Source organism: Pseudopodoces humilis, chromosome 5 (genome assembly GCF_049639895.1).
Source record: "Pseudopodoces humilis isolate 2021_Gansu_Grassland_sample_001 chromosome 5, ASM4963989v1, whole genome shotgun sequence".
Taxonomy (NCBI): Eukaryota; Metazoa; Chordata; class Aves; order Passeriformes; family Paridae; genus Pseudopodoces; species Pseudopodoces humilis.
Window position 1 is genome coordinate 301636 of NC_142204.1, and position 20047 is coordinate 321682.

The following is a 20047-nucleotide window of genomic DNA, read 5'->3' on the forward strand; positions in this document are numbered from 1 at the left end:
GACGGAGCAGGGAAATGCTGAGTGTGCTGCAGGGTCGGTGGGGTGGGGAGTGCCCTCCCCAAAGGCCAGTGGGCATCCAGCAGGGGCCCAGGCACCTCTCCTCCTGCTGCCCTGCCACAGCCTTCCCTGCTGGAACCGTGCCAGGGGGTGGGCAGGGGAAGGGTGGAACACCACCCAGAAGGGCAGAAACATGCAATGGTGAGGCACCTGCTCAGTCACATCTCTTCTAACAAAATCCAGTTTTTAGTAATTTTCACTTTCCCTTTTCACTTTTATTTGGGAAGCTCTTTTATTAACCCTGCACACCTTCTCTGGGAGGTGTTGGAGAAGCATGCAAAGGTTTTGGAGTGTGAGGAGGAGGCAACTGTGACTTTCAGAGAAATCATGGGAAGTGGCTTGAGGCTGGATAACTGTGATGAAACAGTGCTAGGAACAGGGGATCTGACTACTAACAATTCATTAAGAGAGCTGACACCTTCAGCAGTGAAGTTTTACACCACCTGCAAACTCACAGAGATGACAGAGCATTGACTTAAAAAACCAGCAGCACACTTGAGGTTCTGTAACCACCAGAAGAATTTTCCCTGTTTTCCTCTTAGAGGACGACCTTGATTGGGCACAAAGCTCCTGGCCAACACTGTGGAGGAAGTGTTGGGATGCTGGGATGGAATGTAAGGAGGAAACTGGGATGCAATGTAACAGTGAGAACTGTTTGGTGGAGGTGCTGATCCATTTTTCCAGCGGGATTTTGGAAAGGGGGCAGCCGGTGGCCCTCTCAGGCGGGTGGGCAGGGGACGTGTAGAGGTGCAGAACAATCCAGGCTGTGGGGACACATGTCTGTGCTCACCCCCTGGGCCCCAGGGTCTCCCCACCTCTCCAGGCCCCCCCAGCTCCCTCCACTCACCTTCAAAGAGGGGGCAGATCTTCCTCCAGGCCGTCACCCCTCCCTGGCTCGTGTACTGCCCCAGCGCCGTCTCCAGGAGGAACAGGGGGATCCCACAGGTGAAGAGGAAGATGAGGTAGGGGATGAAGAAGGCACCTGGCAGATTCAAGTGGCAGATAGAGAAATAAGTCCCGTGAGGGGACTGAGGTCAGGCTGTCTCCAGCCAGTCAGCAGGACAGCCTTGGAGGGATGGCAGCTGTGGAGATTGGAAGATCACAGATAGGATGCCAGGAAAAAAATTTCCTCACATTTCATCTTCTGGAATGATGTGATTACATGAATAATTCAATATGTACAAAGAACAGAGAGGAAAGTTGTGAATAGCTGTATGGAAATACAGAAGAACACTCTGCTGTAAAGACATTTCAGCTTTCAATCAGGTTGGTGGCTCCTTTCACACTGATTATTGTGACTGAATAAGCTGACAAAGGCATGGATGCCAATAGCAGGGCTCTGAGGAGCACATGGAGACACTTCTGCCCAGTGTGTGGGGCTGCTCAATCATTTGTTTGGCAGAAAGCAGCAGACATGCAAAGGGAGAGCAAGCAGTGCAGGAAAGTATGGGCCTCACCGTTCCAGCGCCGTCATGGAACACGCAGGGAGAGACCAAATGCTTCAGGCTTTTGATTACCCCAGGCTAACGTTAATTGCAGCAGTGGCCTTTACCCCACAGAGCACAAGAGACAGCCCCACCAGTGTGTGGTCCATGCACACCACGTGCCACTCACACATCTGTGCCCCTGGAGCTGCTCAAGCCCTGCTGAAAGGCAGGAACACAGGGCAGCAGAGAGGAAGACTCAAGCAAAGAGCAGCTTCTTGGCTGTGGTGGATCAGAGGTGACAACCCAGGCACTAATTGTGGTTTCCCTGCCCAGGCCTTTTTCCCTGCCTGGATGCTGACTGGCTTTGGGCTCAGCTCGGTGGGGGTGGATGGGAAATAACAATTCTGGTGCACGAGAGAGCTCAAAAGCCAGGAGATTTCATTAAGAAGCTTAGTTAGCATGCAGGGGCTGGGAAAGGGAAGGGGCACTTTGGGGACTGGCAGGGATTCCCACCCAGCCAGGTACAGAGCTGCTCATCTCAGCCAGGTACAGAGCCACAGCCCCCTCTTCTTGCAAAACAAAGGAAAAAAGGTGTAAGCAAAATAGACAGGGAAGGCACCTTGGCAGCTCCCTCTGGGCAAGCAGGAGCTGAAAGGGGTGCTGGCTTCGTGGCTTGACTCCATGATCTTAGAGGCCTTTTCTAATCTCAGAGATTCTGTGGCACCTGCAGGAACAACACACATCTGCCCACGTGCTGCCACGTTCCCTGCCAGGAAACAAAACCACTGGGCAAGGCAAAAGGCAGGCAGGATGGTTGGCTCAACACCATCCCCTCCACTCCCAACTTGCACAAAACCATATCGTCCTGAAAGCCAGGCCTGTTTCCAAGGAAGATTGTTGTCATATAGAATTTGTATTTAACTCAAGCCCAGGAGAGGTCTCTGAGGCAGCAAGCTGAGCTTTCCAGCCCAGGGTGGCAGGTGTGGGGAGCTGGGCAGGGGCTGCAGCGAGGGCAGCCCCACAAAGGTTCCCTGGCATTTCCCAGTCACTGGGGCCAGCCTGCCCAGGGAGAGCCTGACCCTGCCACTGCGGGGAAAGCAAACAAGAGCAAAAAGAACCATTGCTTTGCTTTTCTTTGTTGTTTTTCTCTGCTGTGTAGGGCTTTGGTGTCGTGCACTGAGCATTAAATGTGTAAGGGGCTACTCTTCCTTTGTTATGTTAAAATATCCCTAAAGAAAGGAAGAGTGACCGGCTCTTTGCATAACTCAGATTTTGCAGATACCATTTTCTGGAAGAGGCTCATATTTAGGCAAGCCAAGCAAGAGCTGAGAGCAGTTATCACCACTGCCTGCACACAGTTCAGAAGGGACAGGGAGAGTCATCCAGCAGGGCAGAACTGCCTCAGACTGATGGGAGTGCTGGCACAAGGGTTAATGGTTGCAGGCTGGCTCTGATTGACCTGGGGCTGGAAATTAGATAAAGGCCCTGCACCTTTATAGAAGAATGGGAGAAGCAAGTGCCTGGACCAGCATTCCTAAAGGAGTATAAGGCAAAACCTCTGGCAACTTTTAAAATTCAACTTGAGGCGTTCCAAGGCTTTTGATCCAGTGCTGTCTGTGGGAGGCTGGGTTCATGAGGCAGGAGGGAGCCTTGTGTCCTGCACCACCTCTGCATCACACTGCTCTGCCCCAGGGGAAATCTTACAGAAACTGCTTTCCTCACAAGAGTCTTGTGCCCCATCCTTGCTCTAACCTCATGGAGAGAGGGCTGGAGATGAAAAATCTGCCTGGGACTTCAAATTCCATCTCACAGCCTCTACTGCTTCACAGGACTTTGCTTCAGGCCCATTTCCCCAGGGAGAAATTCCACAGAAATCCCTTTGTGTCTTCCCTCTGCTGCTCACACAGCAGCTCCCCTCTCCCCAGAGCTCTCCCTGAGCTCTCTCCTGGCACCCAGGACAGGATTCCAGGTCCTGTCCCATCGGTGGAGCAGACACAGCTCAGCAAGCAGCCAAGAGACACTTCCCACAGAAGAAGAACATGTGGAAAACTTCTCTTTTTCCAACAGGGAAAGAGACTGCCTGACCACCTGGTGAAAAGAAACAAGTGCTGAACAAAGCACGGCGTGGAAGTAGCTGAACAGTGTTTAATCCTCTTTTGTGCCACCGGGATGAAAGCAGTTTAGTGAGGCCCATGAGACTACCCCAAACTCAGGCCAGGGGATTTCAGCCCCAGCTCCTCAGTGCTCACTCCCTGCCAGCTCCCAGCCAAGCGCTGCTTCCCTCTCCCCTGCACTTCTGGAGGAAGCAACTAATCACCAGCCAGGGAGAGCAGCTCCCTCTCCAAAGCTGAAAAAACCTTTGTATTTTCATTTTTTAAAGTTTTGTCCTTTAAAAGGCAGCCACAAACTGTGGAAGCCCCCATCCACCCCCCAGCTGCAGAGCGAGCCCGTGTCTGCTGCCAAGGCAGAGCCTGGCCTGGGGGATGGCTGAGCACAGCCTGGGCAGCCCTGCAGTGCTTCCCTGGCTCTGCAGCAGCCACGTCCCCCTGCACTCTCCCAGCCCTGCCACAAGCATCGGGGGCAGGGGTCCCCTGTCCCACACCTTACAGCTCCCTGCAGGCCAAGGGAGTGCCATGGGGGTCAGGAGTGGTGTTGCACTTCTACCCCTTCCCTCTGCCCTGTCCCTGCCTCCAGCAGCCAGGGGACAGCCCTGCATGGACACACACAGGAGCAGGAGCTGTGGTCAGGAGCTCCCAGAGCTGCCCTGAGTTCCTGTCAGAGCCTGCAAAGACCCTGGGCCCTCAGAGCACTCCCTGCTCTCCCTCCAGCTCCTCCATCCGCTCTGGACAGGATGCCTGGAGCTCCTCGAGGATGCCTCCAGTGAGACACACAGCTCAGAGAGCTGAGCTCTCTCCCTGCTCTTCCAGCCTTCCCTCTGCATCCAGCCACCACTCCACCAGCAGGAGCAGAGCTCTGTTCATCTCAGGGAAACACAGCCGTGAGAACCCCTGGGATATTGCCACTGTTATCCACGTCCTGTTTGGATCAAAGCAAGCCCTGAGCTGGGCACAGCTGAGGAGTGGAGGGGTGCTGGGCACCCGCTGGCCCTGGCTGCACTCACCTCCGCCGTTCTTGTAGCAGAGGTAGGGGAAGCGCCAGACATTTCCCAGGCCAATGATCTCCCCAGCCACGGACAGCACATACTCCAGCTTGTTGTTCCACTGCCCACGCTCCAGTGTCTGCTCCTCCTCTTCTTCCTCCTTCTCCTTTTCCATGCCAGGGGGTGTGGGCACCATTTCACCATTGCTGACAGCGCCAGGGACTCTGTAATCCATCCCACCTTCAAAAAGAGATTCCTTCATTACACTCAGCACCAGCTGTGCAAAGAGGCAGAAATTTGGACCATGGGAGGCAAGAGAGGGGCAAGGACATGCACACACACACACCTCAAACTTCTTTCTCCTCATACCAATTCCTGCTGGGGCTGAGAGTGCACGTGCATTCTCGCTACTGAGTCCAAAACCAGTCCTGAAAAGCCACTATCAGCTTCATTATTTTAAATAGCCTCATCTCAAAGCACTGCTGTCTCTGGAAGCCCATCCTCTGAGCCCAGTGCTCCACAGCAGACCCAGCAGCTCAGGCCAGAGCTGTGTCAGCCGTGGGGAACAGACTTAGGGCTGGAGATGGATGACAGTGTGATCAAATACTTGACAAGATATTTTATAAGGGTTTCTCTTCTCTTCTGTTGCTGCCTACCAAGGCCTGCTTTTACAGACCATGCAGTGGATGCCACAAAGCACACACAAGTCCTAGACACGGGAAGAGAACAAATTGAAATGATAGGAAAACAATCTTATCCTTCCCAAGGCAGCAACTGCTGCTGACAGTCTTCAGGACCGCATGAAAAGGTGATTTTCAGCACGGTGCTGTCCTTCTAACAGCAGGATAAAGTGGACAGAAGTCATTGGCATCTGGGATCTAGCCCTGCTCAAGGTCTGCCCTTCCAAACACCTGCCCATTTCCTGCAGAGCTCCCGCAGTGCTGCTCTCGATCCTTTGGCAGCATCTCCAGAGTGTCTGTGCCAGGAGAGGATGGGCAGGGAGCAGGTGGGCACCACTTCACCGTGCCACCCTCCCCAGGCAGGACACGAGGACCGGGAGGGCTGAGCCTGCTCCTTCCAGGCAGGATGCCCCGCTGGCTGCCAAGCTCCGCAGCAAGAAGGGTGAGGATTGTGGTTCTTGCCCACTGCCGGTGCCAAGGCTGGGGCTGCTCGGGAGCTCGGGCACCTTTCCCCGCACGGTGCCAGCCCTCCAGGCGTCCCCAGCCTTCCGCTGCACCCATCCTGCCCCAGCTCCCTCGCCAGGACAGCAGGAAAGGCCCCGGCAGCAAGTGACACTGTCCCCTATCCCGGGAGAGCTAGAAAAGGGCAAATCAACACTTCCAACCTCTCGCCTCCCCTTACACGGTCCCCCTGTTAAACAGCCGGGGACGCGGACAGGACCGAGAAACGCTGGCAAGCGTCTGCCAGCGGCCGAGAGGAAGGGCGGCGAGGACCCCCTCACGCTGGAAAATGATTAAACAGGCAGCAAATGCTGTCCGAGCTGTGAGCAGCCCCGGCAGGGCGAGGGGCACGGGGGAGCAGGGCAGAAGCGGAGCGGCCGGAGGAGTTACCTTGCGGACGGCGCTGTCGGGAGAGGCGAGGGCAGGACCCAAAGGTGCTGGCTATTTAAAGTGTGGAAAGGAGAAATTCGGCGGTGGTGTAATCCTAGACTTCGCCCAACCCACATTCCTTCCCCCACCCCCCAGGGCCGGACAAAAACCTCCACATGACTGATTTCACGGCCGGGACCGAGGGGCTCGCTGCCCCCACGGGTTCCTGCGGGCCGGCAGCGCCCGGCTCCCGCTCGCCATGGCCAGGAGCGCCGAGCCCCGGGGCAGGGGACACCAGAGCTCCCGAGAGCCCAGGTGAGACACAAAAGCCCAGTTCCCAGGGAACTGCCTCCCGTCGCTGCTCCCGAGCGGGTCCCGCACCAGCCTGGCCCGCAACTTCCAGGGCTGCAAAGCTGGGAATCAACTCAGGCAATTGTTCCTGTGGCCCAAAGCAGCCCCGCTCAGAAATGTGACAGGCTGCGAGCTCGGCTCACATCCAGGGAGCGCTGCCCCAGCCCGGGACAGCAGTGTCCCAGCAGTGCTCCATCCCGGGACAGCAGTGTCCCAGCAGTGCTCCATCCCGGGACAGCAGTGCTCCATCCCGGGACAGCAGTGTCCCAGCAGTGCTCCATCCCGGGACAGCAGTGTCCCAGCAGTGCTCCATCCCGGGACAGCAGTGCTCCATCCCGGGACAGCAGTGCTCCATCCCGGGACAGCAGTGTCCCAGCAGTGCTCCATCCCGGGACAGCAGTGCTCCATCCCGGGACAGCAGTGCTCCATCCCGGGAGGACAGCAGTGTCCCAGCAGTGCTCCATCCCGGGACAGCAGTGCCCCATCCCGGGAGGACAGCAGTGCTCCATCCCGGGAGGACAGCAGTGCCCCATCCCGGGACAGCAGTGCCCCATCCCGGGAGGACAGCAGTGCTCCATCCCGGGACAGCAGTGCTCCATCCCGGGAGGACAGCAGTGCTCCATCCCGGGACAGCAGTGCTCCATCCCGGGAGGACAGCAGTGTCCCAGCAGTGCCCCATCCCGGGACAGCAGTGCTCGGGACCCTGCGGTGGGAACACAGAATCCAGCAGGAGCTGGGACGTTCCACAGCAAGGACACAAGCAGCCCTGTCAGGCACAGCCCTGGGCTCAGAAATGAGCTGTTCTCGCTGCACAAGGAGGTGCTGGGGTTACAGCAATGATGGCATTAGCTCCACGCTCAGAGGCCATAAAGGAGGCCAATGGAACAGGATATTATCCGTGGTGGATGTGCTACAGCTCTGATGGTCCAAGGATGTACACGAGACAAGGTTTTAAAATATTTTTATTACATCTGTTGATAAATATCTGAGGCAAGAGAGAACAGGTAAAAAATAACACTTTTGGGGTCAGTGTCCTTGTGTGAGGTGTGCAAAGTGGCAGCAAAACGTGTACAGGCAGTCTGAGGAGCTAGGAGGGGAACAACAGGAAAGAACCAGCAAACACTGTGGTGTCACCATGTGAATCTGTGGTAAATCCACACAGCACCAGACTTCCCGCAGCAGAAACAGGGAACGGAAGAGAGGCAGGCAGAGGTAAGGAATTCATTCAAGCAGGGAGTGATTGAACATGCAGCAGCTCCTCATTTCAGGAACAGATGCCTTGGGTGAAGAGAGGGTGACAGCAAAGGTCCAGGAGAAATGAAGACAGAGAAGATGAATATGTTATTCACTACATCTCACAATGTAACAACTAATGTCATTTGATGAAAAAATCAGATTTAAAAGAAATTTAAATACATTTATTTATTAAATTTATTTTATTTTATTAAATATTTTATTAAATATTTTATTAAATATTTTATTAAATATTTTATTAAATATTTTATTTTTAAAAAATATTTATTTTAATAAATTTAAATACAATCATTGTGCATAATTAATTAGACATGGTACCTGTGGCCATTACCACAGAATTTCATTTGGAAAGGAACCAGGCAAATCCACACAAAGCTGCTCCTCTTCCACAGCAATTAAACAGGATGGTCCAAATGAAACAGCTCCACTCCTCAAACCAGTGATTCTTGAAAACCAGGGAAGATGGTTTTCCTGTGATTCCTCTTCCAGAAGAGACACGATGCAATGTGGTGAGAAACAGAAACCATCCTGCTGTGTGCAGAAACCATCTCCCAGTGAAAAGGGCAGCTGTTAAACAGGGCAGGAATGTGGGGATTAAAAACGACAGTAAAGACAAATAAAATCTTGCCTTGTGCAACAGACTGGTGTAAGGAAAGAGGAGGCTGATTAAGGAAATATTTCTGTCGATTGTCAAACTCTTGCATTCGTCAGCACCACTGCATGAATATCCCTCGGCAAGCACAATCACTGCAGCGTGCAGATAGCAATAATCTTATCAACAAGACAACAAGCTAATTGGCAGGAACTAATAGACTATGATAGCAAAATGTGCAACCAATTACAGACTATTTGACTTCCACCCGGTGAGATAAGACTGCGCTGAACACAACAATAACCCAAAAATGAAAATAAATGTTCAGTGGAAACACAAGCAGCGAGGGGAAATATTAAATCTACAAGTGCAAAAGCAAGCTGGAAAATGCTGAGCAAATCGTGTTTGAGGTAAAGCATCACTTAACACATATTCTGGAGTGAACTAAGAAAAAGTCCATGTGGTTCTGGAAGATGTTACTTGAAAGACTGATTTTTTTTTTTTCCCTTAATCTTTCTATAGAAAATAGAAAGAGAAAAGAACAAACAATACCACAAAGGATCAGTTAAGACTACAAAAAATAAAAGATACTTTCAGTACATATTTTTGAAATGGCAGAAGGCAAAGAAATTGAGAGGGACTTTAACCAACCCATTAGAGGCAATGAAAAATCTAAAGGGAAAAATGCAAAGGATGAAATCTCAGTGTCCAAGATTTTGAGTGCAACTGTATCTAAGGCAAGGGACAGTCAGAAACAGAGCTTTACCAATCAGGTTTGCAAAAAACAAATAAGAGAAATGGAAAAATGTGGATCTTTAAAAAGTTTATTAAAAAGGAACAAACCTAGGTAACATTCCTGAACAAACCTAGGTAATATTCCTGAACAAACCTAGGTAATATTCCTGAACAAACCTAGGTAATATTCCTGAACAAACCTAGGTAATATTAATGAACAAACCTAGGTAATATTAATGAACAAACCTAGGTAATATTAATGAACAAACCTAGGTAATATTCCTGAACAAACCTAGGTAATATTAATGAACAAACCTAGGTAATATTAATGAACAAACCTAGGTAATATTAATGAACAAACCTAGGTAATATTAATGAACAAACCTAGGTAATATTAATGAACAAACCTAGGTAATATTAATGAACAAACCTAGGTAATATTCATGCTGTAGCAACAGGAAAACAACTTCATCCAGAGATCTACCGAGATAACACCATTTAAAAATATTTGTATGGATGCACACAGATATATTTATAAGAACAAGGAGAACACCAGGGAAGAGCTTTTGCAGCAGTGTTTTTGGTTTTGTGCCACCTGGAGTTGTGCAAGCTGAGCCCCCTGGGGACCTTCCAGGGCCACAAGTGCTGGAAAGCTGCGGCACTGATGCTGGCACTGGCCCAGCAGCATCGCTCTCGTGCCAGCCCCCAGCACAAGGGGGTTGTTTTGTGGGTGGGCTCCCCTGAAAAGGTGTGAAAGGAGAGGCTGCCTATTCAGGAACCTCCTGGGAGCACAGGGCTGAGGATGGAGCAGCCACGCTCCCCCAGCCCCATCCAGGCTGTCGCCGCTTGCAGGGCCAGCCCGTGCTGGAGCAATGCCTCCAGAGCAGCCTCCAGAGCCAGGCAGGCTGCCAAGCCCTGAGCAGCTGTTCCAGCTGTGCAGCTGGGACACAGCTGGCTTGGACACTTCCCCCCAGCACCCATTTAGGAGAAGAGGGAGAGCTCTGGAGCAGGGGGGTCAGTGTCAGAGTCACACCTCAGCCAGGAAAAGAGCTGGAAAATCCTGAAGCTATTGATTCATGTTGCATTTTGCTCCTTTCTCTTTACCTCAGAACATCTGCCAAGATTTCTGCCTTCAGCTTGATCCCAGCCTCCCACCAGCAGCTGTGGCTGTGCTACCAGGGAAGCGCTTACAGCCCAAGGAAAGCAAACGAGGAACAAAAACCTCTGGAGATAATCTGGTCCCTCGACTTCGTCTGGGACAGATGTGCATCAGAACTGGCCCCAGCCCACCCCAGGGGTGCTGATGCTTCATGCTCTGGTAGGAACCACAGAACTTACTCCCAGGTCTGGTCTTGCTTCACATTTATGTCCAGCTGAGCAGGCAGCAAGTGTTGGATCCTCTCCTCCAAAGCACCAAGCCACCTCCAGCCACCTGGAGAGGTAGTTCAGACTAAAAAGAGGAGGGTTTCAAAAGGCACCTACTTAGAGGAATGAGGAGGGGAAAAGAGGAGAGGGAAATGTTTAGGGGGAGACAAGCACAACCTCTTACTGCTGTGCAAGTAGCAGCTACTTTAAAATGAATTATTGGCCAAACCAGCAAAGTCTTTTCGGAGGTGGCCTGGGCACAACTGCTGCTGCTGCTGCTTCACGTTCCCAGCACAAAAAGCCATATCTGGCCTTTGCTGAGCACTGAGAGCAGCTGTGCCCCAGCTCCCCCTCTGCTCCTCGGTCCCTCAGGACAAGCTGCCTCCACGGGTGTTGAGGCAATGCAATCTTGTCAGCTCCCAGCTCCCAGGAACACAATTTGCACTTCAATTATCTGGGAACCAAAGGCCAGAGCAAACACGATGCATTTCCTCCATCTGATAACCACCCTGCTACTGGCCTGAAAATATTGCTCAGCTCAAAGCAACCATGGTTGTAGTGTGCAAAACTGTTATAAATATGCACAGAAAGGGGATAAATAGAGGCTGACACTGGCTGGCACATTACAGGAGCATGGAGACTGCTCAGTGGAGAAAGAAGCCAAAGGAAGCACAGAGGATTGAATCCTGCTTGAGCCACTATGCTCTGGCCCAGAAAGGCACGTGCATTTTGAAACTACAGTATCAGAAGCAAAAATGCAGGGCCTGCAGTTCCTGCACAACAGAAGATCCTGCTGCAGCCTTTCAAACAACCTCATTCAGAGACTGCCTCCCTAGTGAATGGCTGCTTCCAAATGATGGCTCCAAGAGCCAGAACCCTGAGGCTGAAGAACCCTGTCCTCACTGGACACCTGCAGAGCAGCAGAGGCCTCGCTTCGGTGCCTGGGTTTGTGTGGAGACAGAGTGTGGGCACTGCTCTGCACGCTGGAGATAAACAGGTGTCATTTCTGCATGAGCCAGAGCTCGAGGACTGCTTAGAGTGTGGGCTGGCACGCTGAGAGTGCTGGAAACCTGTTCCTGAGGATACCACTGCTCCTCTGCAGGCAGGAGTGCAGAAAAGCTCGCTGGGCAGGTGACAGTGCTGCTTTGTCCCTCTCTGAGCACGGCAGAGCACAGGAGCAGAGCAGCTGACACCAGAGGAGCAGTGCCCCTAGACCTGCTCTGGTGGCAGCAGCAATTCCCAGCAGCAGATTCCTGCCTTGGCTGTGCCCCGTGGCAGCGTTTCCCCGGAGCAGGGTGAAAGCAGCAGGTGCTGCTCAGGTGTGCACAGAGCCAAGGCTAAAGCAGGAACACGCAGGATTGCATGCACAGGTGCAGCAGGAGTGCAGCAGGCAGATCTGCATCTGCTTTGACTTCTCTGCAGTAAATCCTGTCCCTGTCAAACACCAGCCCTTGGCACACACGAGCGAGGAGAAGGGGCTTTTCTGCTCACAGTTCAAAAGTATCCTCATTTCTTTATGGGCAAAGTGAAAGCACTGCGAGGTTATGCCCTTGTAAGCACATAAGCATAGATGCCTATATATATATGTTTATAAAATAATAAAACACAATATAATATAAGTAAGAGCTGAGTAGCAAGCAAAGGCTCCTGAGCCTGAAGGCTTCAATTTGTTTTTGGCATCTCCTTCTACTTTCCCCTCAATTCCATCAGGTACCACCAGCTCTCAGGCCTCTTTCCTGTTCCCACTTTTCCAGCACCTGAACAAACCCTTGCAGAGCAACTGTGGGAACAGAGCCTGAACATATTTTAGGGGGAGGGCAGAAGTCACTGCTCTTCCAAAAATTTAGTCGTGGGCCTCCTGATGTGAAAGGAGCATCAAGAAATTAAAACCCACCAGTTTGTTGCTGCAGCCAAGGAAACAATTGGAGGATATTTTCATCTCAAGAACCACAGGAAATCATAATTCCAGCAGTGGTGCTGAAGCAGCCCAGAAGCGAGAGGCACGGGATGAGCAGATTAAATCAGGTACAGGTTAAACTGAGGGACAGAAGGGGAGCTGTATATTGGCACCACTGATGGGCTTTCCTTATGCTCTGCACATCCTGCTCCTTGGAGGTGAAGACTGAAAGCTCCTGCAGAAAGAATGGCATCAAAGCCATTGCTAGGGCAGGGATTTGCATGGCCCTGCACCCTGTCTGCCTGCAAGGAAAAACTAGAAGCTTTTCTCAGAGGTTAGTACTCACTTAACTGATTCCTGACAGAAAACCCATAATCTGCTTTTAAACAAGCAAGTTTTGGGCAGTGATGTCAGAGCATCCGTTTGTACTTATTAAAAACGTTCTAAAAAGTAAAGAAGAAAAAAAAGATACTTCTTAATTCAGAACTACTGGGCTGGTAACTACTCAGGACACAAAGTTTCCATTCGGGGAGCAATCCAATAATCAGCTAGTCATTGTTTGGCAGAGTGAGAGGTCATCGGAAGTTTCTCAAAAGACAAGGTTTCCATGCAAGAGTTGACGAAGTGAAAACTTGGGCATTCGAAAAATGGTCAAAAATAAATAAAACATGAGTTCAGTTTTTCCAGCTTCCAAAAATCAGTAGTACAGCAGATTTTTGAAGAATCCTTGCACTGCCAGGAGATGCTCTCCCTTAAGAGCACGGCAGGCAGCCCTGGTCTGAGCACGGGGGCGAGTGAGGGCCACCAGCTCCTGGCTCTGCTCAGCAGCAGCAGCAGCAGCAGCTCGTGTGGTTTCTCTCCTGGGACAGCAGCAGCTCGTGTGGTTTCTCTCCTGGGACAGCAGCCCAAGGCTGTGCAGGAGGAAGCACAGGGAGCTGTGCTGTCAGGTTTCTTCTCCACCCTGCCCCTGGCTGCCCTGCTGAGGGCCCTGCACACAGAAAGGAGCTGCACTCCCCAGCTCTCACCCGTGGGCTCTGAGACAAAACCTGAGTGAGACCCAGAGCCTTCACTCAGCTTCCCAGGTGGGTGATTCCTGACAGAATCCAGCTGCCTGGAATTCTGCCTGCAGCAAGAATCACAAGCCTTCACACCACGGCTGATCCCCTGGCTACAAGTCATTCCTGCTCTGGTAGTCACCTGCAACATATGGCACCACGTTTCTTTTTATTCATTCTTCCTCAAGGGAGAAAAAATAATAAAGGTAATTTGTCATTTTTGGGAACTTAAGGCAATCTTGTTTTTCTGCTGATGGGAGGCAGTGGGGCAGGGGATGGGTGGCCAGCAGGAGGGCTCAGCAGAGGTGCAGGGGTTTGGTCAGCCTGGCCTGGCTCCCCACACACCCCCAAAGGAGAAGGTGACTTGAGAGCCCTTCCCAGGGAATGGAAGGGCAGCTGCTGCTGCTGCTGCTGCTGCTGCTGATGATGATGATGATGATGATGATGAGCTTCACTCTCTGCCATTTCTGACTATCAAATTCCAAGCCTCGTCACCCTTTTGCCACCACAAATTCAAGCAGTGATGCTCAGGGGGCTGACCAGATCAAGAGAAATGTACCCAGAGAGGCTCACAGCATCACAGCTCTTTTTGACAAGGCCACTTCATTACTCATCCCTGCAAGCTAACAGAGGGTCAGGCACTGCTTGCCAATCACATGGCAAGCGCTGGGAATGTGGTTTCATTAAGTGTGGCACAGCCCAAATACAAACCTTTCATGGTGATCAGGGAAGGAAAACAAAAACCAAAAACAAAACAACCAAAAAACCCACAGTGATGTGTTCAGTTTGGGGAATTAATTGAAAACATGGAGCCAGTGGAACTTCTGAATTTGGTGTTCACCACAACTGGCATCTAGAGGAAAAAGGAGACTGGTCTTTGGTATTTTGATTACCTGGAAAGGTTCCCACTACAAGGTTTGGGGTGCATACACCCTGGTGCTAGAACAGAAGCCGTGGATTCGCAGGAACAAAGCAGGAAAGAGCTGTTTTACAGTGCTGGTGGTGCCCATGGACAGTCTCAGCTCCTGAGGAAGGAGCCAGGCAGCCCTAAGGGGTGGGAGGCGAGACCTCCCCTGCTGCCAAGGAAAAGCAGCTCTGGAGGAGCCAAAGTCTGCAAAGGGAGTTTGTCCTGCTTTCCTCTGGCCTCGCTCCCTTGAGAACAGGGACTGGCCAAGGTGTAATGGAAAGGCCCGGGGGGACGAAAGCAAAAAGCACAAGAAATGATCACGTTTGTCTGAGATCACCAGAGCTGAGAACCAGGGACATGGAACAGCCTCTGCTCAGGGCAAAGCAAAGGCAGCTCCTTTTGGCAGGAATCTCAGGTGTAGCTTGTCCAGCTCTCTGCACACTCTCTATAAACAGGAGTTACACAAAGGTCATGCCCACCTTCTGCTCCAAACAGGAATCTGACCCATCAGCTGCCTAGAATCACTGTAAGAATCCTGGAAGTTAGGAACACCTTTCCCGTGGCTGTGCACTCCTCCATTATTTATGTGTTCAGTTTCTGTACCCTCGAACTGCCCCAGATCCCAGAGTGTGAGCACTCGGAGATGATTTGCAGCAGGATGTGCAGCCCAGGCGGTGCCAGCAGCCTCGGGGTGCCAGGAGCGCTGCCAGGCCCTGCCAAGGGAGCAGCCGGAAGGGAAATGCAGGAATGCAGCGCTCCCGAGACACCGGCAATGCCTCACGAACCGAACTGCCAGCTGTGTGAAACGTGACCCACCAGCTGACAGGAGACAACAACTCCTGTGCTGCTCATCCCACTGAGAGCGGAGCTGTTCCTCAGCTTCCCAGCCCGGACCTGTGCGGGCTCCAGCGCTGCTGCCACAGCCCAGCAAACGAGCAGGGGCTGCAGGGGCTGCAGGGGCTGCAGGGGCTGCAGGGGCTGCAGGGGCTGCAGGAGATGCAGGAGATGCCAAAGTGCAGGGGCTGCAGAGGCTGCAGGGGCTGCAGAAGTTGCAGGAACTGCACAAGTTGCAGGAGCTGCAGCAGCAGCAGCAGCGGGGCAGGGACAGCAGCCCCGTGTTCACCTCGGACAGGAACTCCCAGCAATTCCCCCGCAGCTGCCTCCAGGTCCCTCCAGGTCCCTTCAGGTCCCTTCAGGTCCCCTCTCCGGAGGGCGTGGGGTGTCACAGACCGCCAGGAACTCCGCAAAGCCGCCCGTGAGGACACAGTGCCCCGCCTGGGATTTACACTCGGGTTTACACTCGGGTTTACACTCGGGTTCACACTCGGATTTACACTCGGATTTACACTCGGGTTCACACTCGGGTTCACACTCGGATTTACACTCGGGTTCACACTCGGGTTTACACTCGGGTTTACACTCGGGTTTACACTCGGGTTTACACTCGGGTTCACACTCGGGTTTACACTCGGGTTCACACTCGGGTTTACACTCGGGTTCACACTCGGGTTTACACTCGGGTTTACACTCGGATTTACACTCACCGCAGCACAGCTGCCCTTCCAGAGCCGTTCAGAGCACAGCTCCTCACAAATATTTGCTGTCAATAAATCCTCGCCACTTTCATTCCCCTCGCACACAGCCCGGGGCTCTCCCTGCCCCTCCTGGGGCTTCCAGCTCCCGAGGCCACAACTCCCACAAGGGCCGCGTTTATTGCACCCAAAATACATTCTTTATTGCACCTGAGCTCTGCTAGCTTCAGGCAGCACACCAAACACTCTTAGTGACCACTTCGGGCATGTGAAGGAGTTCCCTGCTCTTCCTTTGCATCGAACTGGAGTCAACCTCAACACCCGCTTTTGGCACACCACAGCACCCAGCTTCTTACTGCAGGTTTAAGTTATTCCAGGAATGATACGAAGAAACTTCTTCCACCCCTAGGAAAACATTCAAACCCTGGGAAAGTTTATATTAAATTATATCCTGTTATTATATATTATTATATTTATTAATTATAATATTGAATATATTATTTCCTAGGAAAAACAGGAAGATCACTTTCTGGATGGACTGTAATCTTAGCCCAATCTGGTTTCCTTCTGTGATTAACTCCATGGGCAAGGGGAGAGCAGTGGGTGTTGACTGGCAGCAGAAACACACTTAGGGAGTGGATGGACAACCTAGAGTGGCAGTGAAAAACGGGATGGATTTCTGTGCTCGGGCTTCAGCAGTCACCGGTTTGAAATCCTGGAGATGGAAAGCTGCAAGGTGTTTTTTCCTGCCCACCTGGGTAGTGGCACAGAACACGGTCAGATAACATCAAACAATGCTGGCAGAGGACAGGAGCAGCAGAGCCCGAAACACGGGAGGAGGGAACTCCCATTCAGCTGGATCTTTCCTGGCTCAAGTGGCTGATGGAAAGTTTAAAGTCCTACATCTGAGAAATCATAAACCAGAAGAGCTGGGGCTAACAGAGTGCAAAGGAGCCAGCAGTGCCTGCAGCCGTGCAGGCCAGCCCTGTGGGAGGTGCACAGCACAGCTGTGAGCAGCAGCTTAAAGAAGTTCTTTCCCCCATGCATCCAACACGTTGAAGCTGTACCTGGAGTAACACTCCCAGTTTGGGGCTCCTCAGCACCTGGCAACCTGCAGCAAGGAGCAGCACGACTGCCAGAGGGCTGCAGCCGATGCCATGGCTCAGGGGAGGCTGAGCTGGGTTTGTTCAGCTGCAGCACCTGCAGGCTCCCACTACCCTGTGGATGGCTGGAGAAAAGACGGAGCCAGACTCTGGCAATGGGCACATTACAGCAAGTGAATTTTGTACTGAAGATGCTACAAAACCAAATGGGAAATCAGAGAAGTCACTGAATGCTGATTCCTGGAAATACTGAACGTTTTACTGGACACAGCCCTGAAAAATTTCACCTGCTTTTTAAAGTTGGCACTGCTCTGGTCAGGAGATTGACCCAGATGACCTCCAGAAGTACCCCCAACCTCAATTACTGTGAGTTTAAAACCTGAACAGATCAATGTGAGTTTCTCAGCGTGGCTGATGTAACAGACAATGTAAGTGCCTGTCATGGTGTGTGACTGTGTCCCAATCCCTTCAGGCAATTCCCAGAAGAACAATATTACCTCTTAAGTCTTCATTACCAATGGCCCAGGCTGCTCAAGCATTCAGCTACAGATCTGACAAAAGCTTGAATCCTAAAGGTGATGGTACTGAAGGTCAGCAGTGACATTTCTCTCTCTGCCAGCAAAGCTGCCAAATTCCAGGCCCTGTTTTTTACAAGACAAACCTGGAAACAGTTGGTTTGTACAAGCTGTACAACTCAAGCCCTGGCCATTTTCGGCTCCTCACAGCAGCTCAGGCAATTTCTTTGACCTTTTGTGTCAGACACGTGAAAAGAAATATCACCAGCAGTGGCAAGTAGCCTTTGTAGACTACAGCATTAAGACATGTACCTTTCTAGATACAAGAGCTAATATTTTTTGTGTACTGAGATTGTGTCCCCAAAGCATGAGAGAGTTTTCCCACAGCTGCAGCAGACCTGTAAGAACATTTCTATCTTGGCTTTGGCTTCTCTGCAAGTGCTTGTATAAAAATTCAAACCCCCAGGATCTGGAGACAATACCACAGCTGTAGCTTCGGGTTTTTCAACCACTAACTACAGGTTTTTCCAAAAGTTAACATTTATTCATAAGTTCATACTATCAGCAATCCTTTGATAGGAATTACGCTCTTAAAAAAACAAGCTTAAAACAATAAGATGTAAAGCTAATAATGGTCTTCAGTTTATGAACACCTTATCCAAAAGCAGACGAGACATCTGTGACCAGAAAAGTGTGGCAACCTCCTCCCAAGAGTGGAACAGAGGCTCTCCATGTGGCTACATGAAAAACAGCTACTGAAAACGTGACTTTTGCATATGACTCGTACACTTCTTTCCGTTGTTTGCTCTCTCCTGTGCTCGTTACAAGCAGAACGAGCACGCTTGCGTTGTGGAGCTGTTTGTTTCCATCTCGCTGTAACAAGAGCTACTGGCAACACTCTCCAGCACACCTTCATGGCAGAGAAACAGGAACATGCAGTGCAGGCTTACTCCAAGGTCTCTTTTCCAGTTGATGGCAATCACACACAACGACTTCATCGCGACACAGAACGCAGGAACGCTTACGAGGAGATGCTCGGGCTAACAGGAGATGCTAACCGTGTTCTCCCTGTTGTGTCACAAACTCTAGGAGTCAGGAAAGAATACAGAACACTGGGATTCTTTAAGAAATCTTGTACTAGTCTACTTCTGGAACGATTAAACATCTGTGACAGATAGTTTATCCACTCCATATAGGGAAACATTTATGTAGTACCATCGGTTAAAGCTCGAAGGAAAAGTAACAACTGTTTAAATCAGTTTATCAAAACTAAGTGTACATTGAGAAGGGAAAAAAAAGTAACTGGAGGCAAAAAGAGGGTATGTCTATCTAAAGCATAGACTCCTTCATAAATAAGTAAACAAATAATATTCTTAAATTTGCTAGGGTGCCCGTTCAGCCACATGCTTAACCACAGCTTGCTTTTGCTTTTAACACCACATTAAGTCTTTTAGGAGCAGGAATTAGAAGTCTGTGTCCAATTTGCACTCAAAGCTCCCAAGACTCTGGATCTTCTGCCCTCCATCTTATTTCTTTTTCTTTTGCACATTTTCCTCTTCCCAGGTAGCAGGCACACATAGAAGAAAACAATAAAGTTCTGTCTACCTGAGCTGAGCTGGTTTGTTGGGTTTTTTTTGGATGGATAATTCTGCCAGATAAATAAACTTCCAAATATCAGAGAACAAGAGAAGGGACACAGAACAGTCAAGACAGCACACTTTTGTTTTTGTCAATATTTCTTTAAATCCCAATCCAGCTCCTAGTAAGACTGGACACTACTTACAACACTCCTAGAACTGCAGAAGAATGGAAACACAATAGGGAGCGAGTGGAGAGGGGGACAAGACAGCCCAGGGGCTGACTTCAGACATTCACATACACCAGGCCAGCATCCACTGGAGTCATTAAGGCCCAGATGCCCCACTAATAGGAACAAACCCAAACACAAAGGTAGCACATGAAATGTATTTACCTATTTAAACACAGGCAGCTGGTCAAGCTAGAATGGGGAAGGTAACTGCTAATTCCTTGTACTACAAGGAAGGAATGGAGTAAAAAAACCCAAGCCCACGGGCAGGTTTTTGCTTTGTGAACCTCTGTCTGTGCTGCTGGTTAACAGTGGTAAGTATAAAAAAATCAAAGAAAAATAATCTATTTATAGAACAAGTCAGTAGTCTGAGACATTTAGAAAAAAGTAAAAACAAGTCCTTCTTTAAAAATGGATTTACTAAAACAACTGTCACCCAGGATGACCCCAAGCCCTCTGGTCCTCTGGCAAAGCCAGGGGCAACTTCAGACAAGAACTGTTGCTGATGTAGGCTGGAACACATCCAGCCAAGCCAGCAGGGAGGGGTTTGCACTGTGAACAGTATCTGCAGACTGCTTGCTGGTATCACAGGAGGCCATGCCCGTAGCCTGGTGATACTGGAAAGAGTTGTGAGTGAAACTTTTCACAGAAGCACATGTCAGTGTGACCTCTGAGGTAAGTGGGCTGTCTTCTTTCCTCCCCATCCCTGGGCACAGATGTCAGAAGCCGTGCCCTGGGCGCTGTACCTCCTTGCCAGCTCCATCCTGCGCCACGCAACTGGAACGTGCAGGAGTGCAGAA

General features: G+C 50.8%; 1 protein-coding gene across 1 annotated transcript in view; it reads right to left on the reverse strand.

Moving 5' to 3' along the window:
* LOC102104302 (sodium- and chloride-dependent GABA transporter 2) overlaps positions 1 to 6205 on the reverse strand; it is a 29228-nt gene extending 23023 nt beyond the window's left edge. Inside the window, exons 1-3 of the mRNA XM_014259291.2 lie at positions 6156 to 6205; positions 4606 to 4824; positions 905 to 1039 (exon numbers count right to left, since the gene is read on the reverse strand). Coding sequence (XP_014114766.2) covers positions 905 to 1039; positions 4606 to 4819 — 349 coding nt within the window. The 5' untranslated portion in view covers positions 4820 to 4824; positions 6156 to 6205. The remainder of the gene's footprint in view (positions 1 to 904; positions 1040 to 4605; positions 4825 to 6155) is intronic.
* Positions 6206 to 20047: the final 13842 nt, after the last annotated feature.